Source organism: Salvelinus namaycush, chromosome 23 (assembly GCF_016432855.1).
Source record: "Salvelinus namaycush isolate Seneca chromosome 23, SaNama_1.0, whole genome shotgun sequence".
NCBI lineage: Eukaryota > Metazoa > Chordata > Actinopteri > Salmoniformes > Salmonidae > Salvelinus > Salvelinus namaycush.
In genome coordinates, this window is record NC_052329.1 from 31,921,179 (window position 1) to 31,934,510 (window position 13,332).

The window sequence follows — 13,332 nt, forward strand, 5'->3', positions numbered from 1 at the left end:
CATAGTGTCGTTCTAGTTTGGACCACTGCCACCGTTGGAGGAGATATGCCTATTGCCCAGACTCACTGCTGCGTCTTGATTACGCTCAACTGGCGGCTTGTTTACTATAAATACCCACAGTGGGCATCAGGGGAGCCCGGGTGGACTAAAAACGTTGGTCACGCCTTAAAAGCAGGCGTTCTCCTCGCATTGAGACGGCAAGGTTGTCTGACCATAGTGTAGACCTATATCAGTAAAGAGGTCGTAGTTGGAGGTCTGAAGATGCTTCTGTCTCCCATCCGTTGTATCATCCTTCTTCTCCTTGTGAACTTCGTCTATTCTGGTACGTTAACGATCCATAATGAACTGATCATTTAAAAAAATACGCATGGTAAAAAAGTGGTAAACAAGTTGCGTTCAAAAACAGTTTTTCGCCAAGTTAATTTAATGTGTTAGAGGTTTCATGATGCTTGTAATGAAACAAAAGTAGATCATTTTAATATTGTCCTATACATCAGTTGGGGTCTCTAAGCTCCGATATGAGGTTTTATACCTAGCATGAAAGTACATCCATGTATCTGTGTGGGCTGATATAATATACACTTTGATTGTATATAATTTTAATTATTGAGGTGAATCCATAAAATTGTGGTATTCAGAGAAATGAAATTGGCTAATCTAGAAGCTATATTTAGATAGTTATGTGAAATTGGCTGCTTAAAAATTGAGCACCTTCTATAGCAATAAGTTTATTCTGTTCCTAACTAATACATGGTTTATTAACACTAAGTATGTATTGAATTATAATACAACCCATGAAAAATAAAATAAACATGGGCTTGGCTGTCGGGTATGAATTAGACCGATAAGGTTATGGCAGAGGGTTATCAATAACTTATCAGCAAAAGCCATGTGCTGAGACCATCAGGAATAAATACAAAATTGTATCCAATCCAAAAAAAATTGTGACACGTTTAGATAGCCCTTTTTGTAGAACGAAATGTGAGAGATAATTGTCGAAATTGTTAAGGAGTTGCATATGCGCACATTCAGATGTTCAAGTCTAAGGAGGCTCTCATGGTTTGACCAACAAATACGTGCGTAATTTAGGTCCATATGTGACTTTACGCGCAACTACAAACAATTTAGCTTCTGTTGATAAAACAAGTTTACTGGAGAACTGAGACGAAGTAGAGACTCTGGACAGGGTGGATAAGGTTTAATTAAAAGCAATTTATTCAGAGGTAAAGATATCTGAAATAGCGTGCACGGACCCTTTCATCAAGCTCAAATGGAACTATCCGAAAGAAGCCCAGATAACAGAGTGCATAGACATTTTATACAAAGATAGAAAGTAGGTTGAGTCTGGAAGTTCTTGTCCTCTGGTTGGTTCTGGACAGGTTGTTGTCTTCTCAGATTGGTCCTGATGAGCTGGGCGTCATCCTTCTGAGTCTTATAGCAAAAGTTCTTTGTTATCAAATGTTCAGCTAAGCAGGAGATTTTGTGTGTGCGTAGTCAGCCCTCTGTCCTTGGTTATGTGTGTGTGTCTCATTATTTCGTGAAATGCGGACCCAAGCACTCTTTTGATCAAAGCCTTTCCTTATCAGTGTTTATGAAAGGTTTACGTCAGCCCTCTGTCCTTGGGTGTGTGTGTGTCTGTCTCTGTATCTGTTTATAAGTGTGTGAGAAACCCTGCTTAGAAAGAAGTTAGTTATAACAATGTAATAGCAATATGCTTGTGTTATTTTAAATGGTATTTATTACACTTCTCGTATTATCTCTATAATTGCCCGTCCTTTATTCCTGTCGTTCTTGCTGTGCACAGTGCATTGGATTTCATATCACATTTGACATTTCATAGGACGAGTTCTGAGGAAGATCAAGGAGCACGTGCGTAAAATCCAGTATGAGAAAGCGAAGAAGAATGTGCTGATGAGCGCAGTCAACGGGCATAAGCCCATGAGCGAAGTGAGAGACGGGAAAATTCACCAACCCCTGAACCACTTCGACAGTCAAAACGATGAAACATTTCCTCAGGTGACCCACCACCGATACGTGCACCTACAGTGAGGTCCAAATGCATTTTTGGTTGTTTTGGCTCTGTACTCCAGCACTTTGTATTTTAAATGATACAATGACCATGAGTTCAACGTGCAGACTGTCAGCTTTAATGTGAGGGTATTTTCATCCATATAGCGTGACAGCACTTTTTGTACGTCGTTCCCCCATTTTAGGGAACCAAAAGTATTAGGACAAATTCACTTATATGTGTATTGGAGTATTCAAACGTTTAGTATTTGGTGCCATATTCCTAGCACACAATGACCACATCAAGCTTGTGACTCTACAAACTTGTTGGATGCGTTTGCAGTTTGATTTGGTTTGGTTTCAGAGAATTTTGTGCCAAATAGAAATTAATGGATAAATAATGTATTGTGTCATTTTGGAGTCACTTTTATTGTAAATGTTTAGAAATGAATGTTTCTGAACACTTCCACATTTTTGTGAATGGTACCATGATTATGGATAATCCTGAATGAATCGTGAGTAACAACAAAACAAACTGAAAATGCATCCAACAAGTTTGTAGAGTCACAAGCTTGATGTGGTCATTGTGTGCTAGGAATATGGGACCAAATACTAAACTTTTGACTACTTTAATACACATGTAAGTGAATTTGTCCAAATACTTTTGGTTCCCTAAAATGGGGGAACTATGTACAAAATGTGTTGTAATTACACTCAAATGCATATACCACTGACGGTGCACTTTAACCTCAGTCATTGTATCATTCCAAAGTGCTGGAGTACAGAACCAAAATAACAACATGGGTCGCTGTCCAAACACTTTTGGACCTCACTGTGTACAGGTTATTTGCAGCCCCCCCCCCCTCTTGTTCTCTTGCTTCCTCTCACCCTCTCTCTCTCTCAGAGGTTTTTTGTGAATGAAGCCTATTGGGAGCGTCCTCATGGCCCAGTGTTCCTGTTCATCGGAGGGGAGGGCCCCATCTCTGAGTTCAATGTGCTGGCAGGTACACACAAAGCTCCCCCGTCACGCTCTTAAGTAATATGAAAAGAAAATGGAAATGCATTGACACGATAAGTTAGGCTTACATAGGTGTTATGAATTTGATACTTGTATTTAGTTACAAGTCAATGCCTGTTCTTTGTTTTTTGTGTCGTTGATACCTCAACCAACTCTTAACCTCCCCCTATTTTTCCTCTCCGCTCCTGCTTTGTGTGTATCTGTAGGCCACCATGTGGACATGGCTGAGGAGCACGGGGCCCTGCTTGTGGCCCTGGAGCATCGTTTCTATGGCGAGAGCATCAACGAAGATGGCCTGGAGACTGAGAACCTGGGAGACCTGTCCAGCCAGCAGGCGTGAGTACTGGTGGGAAGAGGGAGTCAATGTGTTGACGTTGAATCAATGTGGAAAACTGATTGGATTTGCAAAACGTCATCAACGTGTGGGTATTTCATATTTTTAATTAACCCAACTTTGAACCTAAATCCAACGGCAAGGTGCCATTTTTGGTTGATTTCAAGTTGAATTCACATTAGTTGACAACTCAACCAAATGTAAATCAAAACTAGACGTTGAACTGATGTCTGTGCCCAGTGTGTTGCTACTTGATGTCGGCAGAGAGCTTTTGAGTGGGCTTGAATTGGGCAGACATTGAATTGCATTTTCTCTGCCATCTCTTGGATTCAAGTCTTGCCGACGTCGCAGAATTCCATCAATACATCAGCGATCGCTTTGACCTCTCTGACAAGAATACCTGGATCAGCTTTGGAGGTTCCTATGCTGGGGCCTTGTCTGCCTGGCTCAGGGGAAAGGTACAGTAGAGATAAAACAACACTGTCTATATTTATACTTATGACTGGACAGCAGTGTTACTGTATGCTGGTCTACTCTATTCCATGGTAATAATACTAAATAATGTTCTCTGTTCCTGCTCTTCCAGTTCCCTCACCTGGTCTACGGTGCTGTGGCCTCCTCTGCTCCTGTCAAAGCCAAACTGGACTTCTCCACCTTCAACAAAGTAAAGATCTCATCATTAGTATTAATTGTAGTAGTAGTGGTGGTAGTTGCAGTAGTAGTAGACAAACTAGTAACTGTGGCACTATTTATAGTGTTAATAGCATGGTAGATGTGATGTTCAGCTGTACAGACCACGGTGAAAACATACCCTGGTGTTGCTCTCTTCCAGATGGTGGGTCTGAGCCTTGCGGTCGAGGACGTTGGAGGTTCAGATAAGGTATGACAACATTTACAGTAGATGTGGGTGCTTGACATCATGTGTTGGAGTGTCTGACTGTATGAGTCTCCTACTGTGGGATTTGACTCTCTCTGTCACTGTCTCTCTCTCTCTCCTCCAGTGTGTGGGGAACATCTGGGAGGCCTTTGCTGCCGTGGAGGCCGCCCTGTTTGCAGGGAATGCCACTGAGGTGGGGAAGGACTTTGGGTGCTGTGAGATCCCTGAGGATCTGGAGGACCAGATCGAGCTCATGCAGAGCCTGGCCGACATCGTCATGGGAACCGTGGAGTACAACGAGGAGGGGGGAATCCTGACTATTGAGGAGATATGTAAAATAATGACCAATGAGACAGAGACCTACGATTCGGAGACTGAGGCATACGACCGGCTGATCAAGCTGGTGCAGGTATGAGGTGTATTGTGTGTGTACACACACCACACACACACACACACACACACACACACACACACACACACACACACACACACACAAAAAATCATTGATTAACCAGCAGAGGGCTGTATTGATCTACAGTTGTGCATCGCCTTGGCTGATCTATTTAAATTGTATTTGTCACATGCGCTGAATACAACAGGTGTAGTACACCTTCCCGTGAAATGCTTACTTACAGGCCCCTCACCAACAATGCAGTTAAAGAAATAGAGTTAAGAAAATATTTACTAAATAAAGTAAAAAAGTAAACACAATATAATTACATAACAAAAACTAAGCTATATACAAGGGGTACCGGTACTGAGTCAGTTTGCGTGTGGGTATCTGTCTCATAGCTTGGGGGTAGAAGCTGTTAAGGAGCCTTTTGGACCTAGACTTGGCGCTCCGGTACCGCTTGCCTTGCGGTAGCAGAGAGAACAGTCTATGACTTGGGTGACTGGAGTCTTTTACAATTTTTTGGGCATTCCTCTGACACCGCCTAGTCTACAGGTTCTCGATGGCAGGAAGCTTTGCCCTAGTGATGTATTGGCCATACGCACTACCCTCTGTAGCGCCCTACGGTCGGATGCCGAACAGTTGCCATACGAGGCAGGGAAGCTCTCGATGGTGCAGCTGTAGAACTTTTTGACGATCTGGGGACCCATGCCAAGTCTTTTCAGTCTCCTGAGGGGGAAAAGCTGTTGTCGTGCCCTCTTCACAACTGTCTTGGTGTGTTTGCACCATGATAGTTTGTTGTTGATATGGACACCAAAGAACTTGAAACTCTCGACCTGCTCCACTACAGCCCCGTCGATGTTAATGGGGGCCTGTTCGGCCTTCCTTTTCCTGTAGTCCACGATCATCTCCTTTGTCTTGCTCACATTAAGGTAGTGGTTGTTGTCCTAGAGGCGAAAGAAACGCACACCTATTTAGGCGAGGTGTTGGCTAGCGGAGTTGAACACTTCAAAAATTAAAGGAGAGCCGCACACTCTAGGAGCTCAGATACAATAATTTAATAACCTACGTTTCGACAGACAAGCTGTCTTCATCAGGGTATAATGACAAACACTGCGGGTCACTAGTTTATATAGTGTCAAAGGACACACACAGGTGTCTGTAATCATGGCCGGGTGTTTCCTGATATCATTGGTTAATCTTCAGATATCAAAATAACAAACCAAAAACATGGATAGCATATGATCATAGATACAATTTGGCTGCATAGGCCTACAAACATTTACAATAGCAAAATCACAATAATCACAAGAATGGCTTCAGATCAAAGTCTACGTTGAGAACGAAGGGAGCAAGCGTCTTTAAATTAAAGATCCAGACAGCCTCTCGTTTTAACAATAAATTGTCGAGGTCACCCCCTCTCCTAGGGAGGGTGACAAGTTCGATGCCGATATAACGTAGGGACGAAATCGAGTGGTTCGCTTCCAAAAAGTGGGCTGTAACTGGGTAAGTCAAGTTTTTGCACCTAATGGTGCTACGATGCTCCGAGATTCATACTTTTAATTTGCGCTTTATTTTACCCACATCATTTTTTAACACAAGGACAAGTTATAAGATAAATAACTGCCTTAGTGGAACACGTGATAACACCTTTAATTGGGATCTGTTTCCCTGTTTGGGGGTGTTTGAAGGATCTACATTTATAAGTACCATTGCATTGAGCACAGCCATTACACTTGTACTTTCCGTCCAGTAGGGGCGCAAATAGACGTTGTGCAGGGATATATTGGGGTGGTAAATCAGAGTTTACCAGTTCATCTCTGAGATTTCTGACCCACTAGAACACGATCAAGGGAGGGTCTGAAAACACATTACCGAGACTATCATCGGATCTTAGAATGTGCCAATGTTTGTGAACGATTCCCATAATTTGTTCAGAGCACTTTGAATAGCAGGTAGTTAGAACGCAAGAATGCTTCTTTTTGCGAGACTGTCCTTGAAAAAGATCATGTCTCGGTTTGTTTTGAATTTTCTTAATGGTAGTATTAATCTAACCATTTTTGTACCCCCTCTCTTTGAATTTTCTTTGCGTCTCAGACATATTTCTGTCGAAACCTGATTTTGTTTTTTGCAAATTGCAAGTGGTTGTTGTCCTGGGACCACACTGCCAGGTCTCTGACCTCCTCCCTATAGGCTGTCTCATCGTTGTCGGTGATCAGGCCTACCACTGGTGTGTCGTCAGCAACCTTAATGATGGTGTTGGAGTCGTGTTTGGCCATGCAGTCGTGGGTGAACAAGGAGTACAGGAGGGGACTAAGCACGCACCCCTGAGGGGCCCCGGTGTTGTGGATCAGCGTGGCTGATGTGTTGTTACCTACCCTTACCACCTGGGTCCATCAGAAAGTCCAGGATCCAGTTGCAGAGGGAGGTGTTTAGTCCCAGGGTCCTTAGCTTAGTGATGAGCTTCGTGGGACTATGGTGTTGAACGCTGTAGTCAATGAACAGCATTCTCACATAGGTGTTCCTTTTGTCCAGGTGGGAAATGGCAGTGTGGAGCGTGATTGTAGAACAGTCAGGGAACACTGTTACTGTGTGTGTTTGTATTAGATCTACCGGGCCACAGGCGAGGAGCCCTGTCTGGATGCGTCCCACAAGCAGACCATCGAGGACCTGAGTGACACCAATCTGGACTCTGCCTACAATGGAGAGAGACAGTGGTACTACCAGACCTGCACCGAGTTTGGCTTCTGTGAGTACCGCTCCACCACACAACACTGTCACTCCTAGAGGAGATACATTGGGGTACGAAATGATTCACACCCTTGATAAAGATGAGCAATAATGACTGTAAAAAATATATCATTCAAATACTGAGCTACATTATATTGTATGCAAAAAAATTGGGAAATTATTTTATACTAAAACAATTTTATACTAGAACAACAAAGAGATTTTGTTTAAGAAGTAATACATTTTTTTTCTCTATAACAGGTAGGACATTATTATAAACATTATTTACACCCCTAAAGATTCCTGTAAAAAAAGTAGTCAAAAGTTTAGTATTTGGTTGCATATTCCTAGCATGCAATGACTACATCAAGCTTGTGACTCTAAAAACATGTTGGATGCATTTGCAGTTAGTTTTGGTTGTGTTTCAGATTATTTTGTGCCCAATAGAAATGAATGGTAAATAATGTATTGTGTCATTTTGGAGACACTTTATTGTAAATAAGAATGTTTTGAAACACTTCTACAGTAATCTGGATGCTACCATGGTTACGGATAATCCTGAATGAATCCTGAATCCAGAATGAATCTGTAATCATGTTAGCATCCAGATTACTGTAGAAGTTTAGGAATATGGGACCAAATACTAACCTTTTGACTATTTAATTTATAAGAATCTTTAGAGGTGTGAATATTTTTGACCACTACCTTTGAGAAAAAAATGACTTTTTAAACATCTTTCTCTGATCAATAGCATTAGTATAATCATATATAATTTCCCATTTTTTTGAGCATACAATGTAGCTCAGTATTTGAATAATTTATTTTATACAGTCATTATTGCTCATCTTTATCAAGGGTGTCAATAATTTCGGGCTCCACTGTACATTTACCAAACTTATGTCCCCACGTAGAAGCAAGGTATTTGTTTCAATCAGTGAGTTGAGTGCTCACAGCACTGGAGGGTAAAAAAACAAAAAACAGTCCAGACTCCAGAGTTAATTTCCCCCTAAGCAGCACATTTATAAGCCAAATGTATTAACACTAGCTGTGCAAAGCTCCCACTCTTTGGTACAGTATCACTCATTATAGGATCTGTATTATTGTATGCCCATAGCCACTCAGCTGTATCTTACATTACAGAAATAGAACTACACATCATAATTCAATAGAAATTCATTGTATTTCTATGGCTTACCTCATCATTGTTTTGTTGTGACAGTCCAGACGTGTGAGGACGCCAGCTGTCCCTTCTCCCGCATGTTGACCCTGCAGGCTCAGACTGACCTGTGTCCTGAGGTGTTCAACATCCCCCAGCACAGTCTGCCCGGACACATCGCCTTCACCAATAAGTACTATGGAGGAGACCACCCCGACACTGACAGGGTGCTCTATGTCAATGGTGAGCAGAGACTTCACAGATAGATACAGTAGATAGGCGATGCCTAACCAGCTGCACAACTGAATGCATTCAGCCGAAATGTGTCTTCCGAGTTTAACCCAACACCTCTGAATCAGAGAGGTGCTGGGGGGGGGGGGGGGGGGGGGGGGGGGGGGGGGGTGCCTTCATTGACGTTATCGGCGCCCGGGGAGGGAGGGGGGGGGGGGGGGGGGGGGCCTTCATTGACGTTATCGGCGCCCGGGGAGGGAGGGGGGGGGGGGGGGGGGGGCCTTCATTGACGTTATCGGCGCCCGGGGAGCAGTTGTTGTTTGAAGGCAGAATGGCTTGGGGATCCGAACCAAGCGACCTTTCGGTTACTGGCCCAACCACCGGATAGATCGATAGATGGATAGATAGATAGATGGAGGTTTAAACCATTACCTCTCAGTACATCATAGTGTAATTTATACCCACTGGCAGTGAATCAATGTGCTGTGTCTATGTGAGTGATTGTGTCACAGCAGAGGTGGTTGGTGGGAGGAGGACGGGCTCAAAGTAATGGCTGGAATGGAATCAATGGAATGGTATCAAACATATGGAAACCACATGATTGACCAGCCATTACAATGAGCCCATCCTCCTATAACTCCTCCCACCAACCTCCTCTGTGTGACAGTGAGTATATGACCTGTCCCTCTGGTCTGTGACCTGTGACCTCTGTCAGGTGACATTGACCCCTGGCGTGAGCTCAGCGTTCTGGAAGAGGACTTGGACAAGGAGGACAAAGACATGGCCATCCTCATCAAGGGCACCTCCCACTGTGCCGACATGAACCCCGGCGGCGCTGCAGACCGCCCCGCCCTGAAGCAGGCCCGCAAAGTACGGCACACGGCAGGCTAGACAACACTAAGTTGATGTAACTGAGAGAGACTCTGACTGTGAGCTTTGGTGGCACATGAAGAGTAATGTGTGCTTCAGAACTGTATGTCTCGATTGAACACTTTGGGCCGGTTTCCCAGAAACAAAAAAGCATGGTCAATGGTCAATAGCTTGTTAGTCCAAGACTAAACTAAATCTGTGTCCAGGAAACTGCCCCATTGTCTATCTCTTATGTCATTAGTGAATATTATTTTTAAACTTCTCTTCCCCTCATCCTGATCTGTCTTTTCTCTCTGGTTGTCAGGCCATTGAGAGGAAAGTTGCCAAGTGGCTGAAGGAAGCTGCCTGGAAGCTTGTGGGCTGATGGACCCAACGACAGGTCACCTGATCATCTGACCGTCCTGACCATCACTCAGCCAATCAAGCTTTGGGCAGTGAATCACATGCGCTGTGGACTGAGCCCCTCTCTTCATGTTTCTCCCCATGGGTCAGGCCCTCTAAGGTGGTGTTCTTCTGGGTTTTTTCTAACATTCTTCTAGTGTTTTTCCTAACGTTTTTCCTGGTGTTTTCCTCACGTTTTTCCTGGTGTTTTCCTCACGTTTTTCCTGGTGTTTTCCTAACATTTTTCCTGGTGTTTTCCTCACGTTTTTCCTGGTGTTTTCCTCACGTTTTTCCTGGTGTTTTCCTAACATTTTTCCTGGTGTTTTCCTCACGTTTTTCCTGGTGTTTTCCTCACGTTTTTCCTGGTGTTTTCCTCACGTTTTTCCTGGTGTTTTCCTCACGTTTTTCCTGGTGTTTTCCTCACGTTTTTCCTGGTGTTTTCCTCACGTTTTTCCTGGTGTTTTCCTCACGTTTTTCCTGGTGTTTTCCTCACGTTTTTCCTGGTGTTTTCCTGGTGTTTTCCTCACGTTTTTCCTGGTGTTTTCCTCACGTTTTTCCTGGTGTTTTCCTCACGTTTTTCCTGGTGTTTTCCTCCCGTTTTTCCTGGTGTTTTCCTCCCGTTTTTCCTGGTGTTTTCCTCCCGTTTTTCCTGGTGTTTTCCTCCCGTTTTTCCTGGTGTTTATCCTATTGTTTTTCTAGTGTTTTCCTAACGTTTTTCTAGCGTTCTTCTAGTTTTTACGTTTGTGGTTTTCTAACGTTTTTCTAGTGTTTTTCTAGCTTTCTTCTAATTTTTACGTTTGTGGTTTTCTAACGTTTTTCTAACTTTTTAGTGTTTTTCCTAACGTTTTTCTAGTGTTTTTCTCCTGTTTTTCTAGTGTTTTTATAGCGTGCTTGAATTTACTCCAGTATATAAGTTATAGATTTATATTTTAATAGACAGTTTTAGTAATTTTGGGAAACACTTATAATGCTGTACACAGTATTTAAGTTTCCTAACTACGTACTAGTAGTGTATAGCTAACCAGAGAGTCTCAGTATAAGACGACTTTAACATTATGGAGTGTTCTAAGGTTTACAGAATGTTCACACATGCATTTTCCTTTGTCTGGATTCAGTGAAGTTATCTCAGATAATACATTATCTGAATGTGTTTGATAAATCTTTGTAGCTTGTGTGGATCTTTATAGGAGGAGTTCATTTGATTTAATCCTGCGAGTTGGAAAAGTATCATCAATAAAAGTTTGCTGATAATCTGGTGTCTGTTTTCTGTGGATTGTGGGAAATTGTTGTTGACTGAAATTCATTTTAAGAGATATTTTACCCCCAAACTATTTTTTGTATTTTGTTCATTAGCCCACTGTTACTACAATCCCAGAAGAATGTGCATGTCAGCAGTCGAGTTTCAGTACAGAGCAAAAACTGTGATGATGCAAATTATATTCAAATGACTAAATACTCAAAGATAGTTCTTGACTAAAATATCACATTTTTTTAACTGTTTAAATCTTTAATCTCAGCAGGGGGCGCTAATGCTATGCCCAGTCAATGGCACATTTCCAGTTTATAAAACTCTGAAGACTATTGTGTGTTTGAGTTTGTTTACATGCATGTTTGTGTGGTCTTCATGAATATATTAACATAAACAATATATGTGCCAGCATATTGAGGTATTTAGCACAATGTGTGTCTTTGTGTATGTTTAATTATCTTTGCACTTTGAGTGGGTGAGTGTCTGATCTGTTTGTGTGTGGAGCCTGTCATCCATGCACGCAAAATAGTGTGTGTGTGTGTGTGTGTGTATGTATGTATGTATGTGTTATTTTTTGTGTGCATTGTTGAGTTGGTGCAGATACTGTGTGTGCGTGTGTGTGTGTTACGAGAGAGGTGAGCAAGAGCCAGTTGTCCCAAGGCCATCTGTTACCCCGTGGGGTGGAGGGGTGGTGATGGTCCTGCTGCTCAGGCCTGCCCCTTGCTGATTGATGATCTCCACTCCCCCGGATTCGACCAGGTCACGACCTCCCACTACTGACCACCCCACAGAGAGAGCTCAATCACACACACACGCACACACGCACTCATGCACACAACTCCTGTTAGTGATAATACACTACAGTTTATTTTACTAGGACACACACACATAATAACACATACACTCTCAGATACACTCTCGGTACTGTACTTCCATGCACACATATTCACATTCAAACACACACAGACCGTCTTGAGCAGTTACACAGCAGTCCATTTCCCACAGTACCCAACCGCATGGAGCCCCTCAATGTTTACATACACATACAGTGTGACTTAGGTTCACTCGCACCCCAACATGTTCCTTCTTGCTTGTCTCTCTCTGGTGGATGTTTGAATTATACCCAGGTTGTGGGGTATGATAAGACCTTTACTACTTCCCGTTCTGGGACTGAGTACACACGAGGACTAGCCAGGTGGCTCAGTATGCTTTTCTCCATGTCGTGCATATATTCCTGTTTGAATGAAAAGCACACATATTCTCCAACATGGAGAGAGAGAGTGACCACATTAGAGACACATGTTTCCCACAGATCACACAAAGAATTTGAAAACAAATCAAACATTGATGAACTCCCATATCTGTTGGGTGAAATACCGCAGTGTGCAATCACAGCAGCAGGATGTGTGGCCCGTTGCCATGACAAAAGGGCAACCAGAGGAGCACAAAAAATGTAAATACTACCCATATTTATATCTTTATTTTTCCTTTCATACTTCATCTACTTGCACATTGTTACAACACTGTACATAGCGAATAATATATTTTAAATGTCTATATTCTTTAAAACTTTTGTGAGTGTAATGTTTACTAATGTTCCTCTTGTTTACTTACCTTTTGTTTATTGTCTCTTCCATTTGCTTTGGCAATGTAAACATACGTTTCCCATGTCAATAAAGCCTATTGAATTGAGTGAGAGACCAACCTTCTGAGATTCTCGCACTTAATAACATTACTATATCACATTCTATACATCTATACTAGTATAGGCCTACACCAAATATGATCAAATCAAATGTTATTTGTCACATGTGCCAAATACAACACCTTACACCTTACAGTGAAATGCTTACATACAAGCCCTTAACCAACAATGCAGTTTTAAGAAAAATACCTACAAAAAAATAAAATAAAAGTAACAAATAATTAAAGAGCAGCAGTAAAATAACAATAACGAGGCTAAATACAGGGGGTACCGGTACAGAGTCACTGTGCTTTTAGGCCTTCTGACCAATATTCCTCATATCTACAGTGCCGGCAGGTTTTTTCCAAGCTCTTTTATCACCAATGTTACGTTATGTATTTATT

General features: G+C 42.3%; 1 protein-coding gene across 1 annotated transcript; it reads left to right on the forward strand.

Annotated features, from left to right (window-relative positions):
• The first annotated feature begins 125 nt into the window (after positions 1-125).
• LOC120018317 (thymus-specific serine protease) lies at positions 126-11,246 on the forward strand. The gene is made up of 12 exons (XM_038961448.1): positions 126-322; positions 1,841-2,016; positions 2,912-3,011; positions 3,232-3,361; positions 3,694-3,817; positions 3,946-4,023; positions 4,192-4,239; positions 4,361-4,645; positions 7,235-7,376; positions 8,577-8,756; positions 9,460-9,614; positions 9,919-11,246. The coding sequence occupies exons 1-12, from the start codon at positions 262-264 to the stop codon at positions 9,976-9,978; spliced, it is 1,539 nt and encodes a 512-aa protein (XP_038817376.1). The 5' UTR covers positions 126-261; the 3' UTR covers positions 9,979-11,246.
• The last annotated feature ends 2,086 nt before the right edge of the window (positions 11,247-13,332 follow it).

Bases quoted from the DNA above. Each gene is read 5' to 3' on its own strand.
- LOC120018317 (XM_038961448.1), top strand. From the start codon at position 262: ATGCTTCTGTCTCCCATCCGTTGTATCATCCTTCTTCTCCTTGTGAAC. The intron at 3,012-3,231 runs GTACACACAAAG...GTGTATCTGTAG, and splicing joins TGAGTTCAATGTGCTGGCAG to GCCACCATGTGGACATGGCT. The intron at 3,818-3,945 runs GTACAGTAGAGA...CTGCTCTTCCAG, and splicing joins CTGCCTGGCTCAGGGGAAAG to TTCCCTCACCTGGTCTACGG.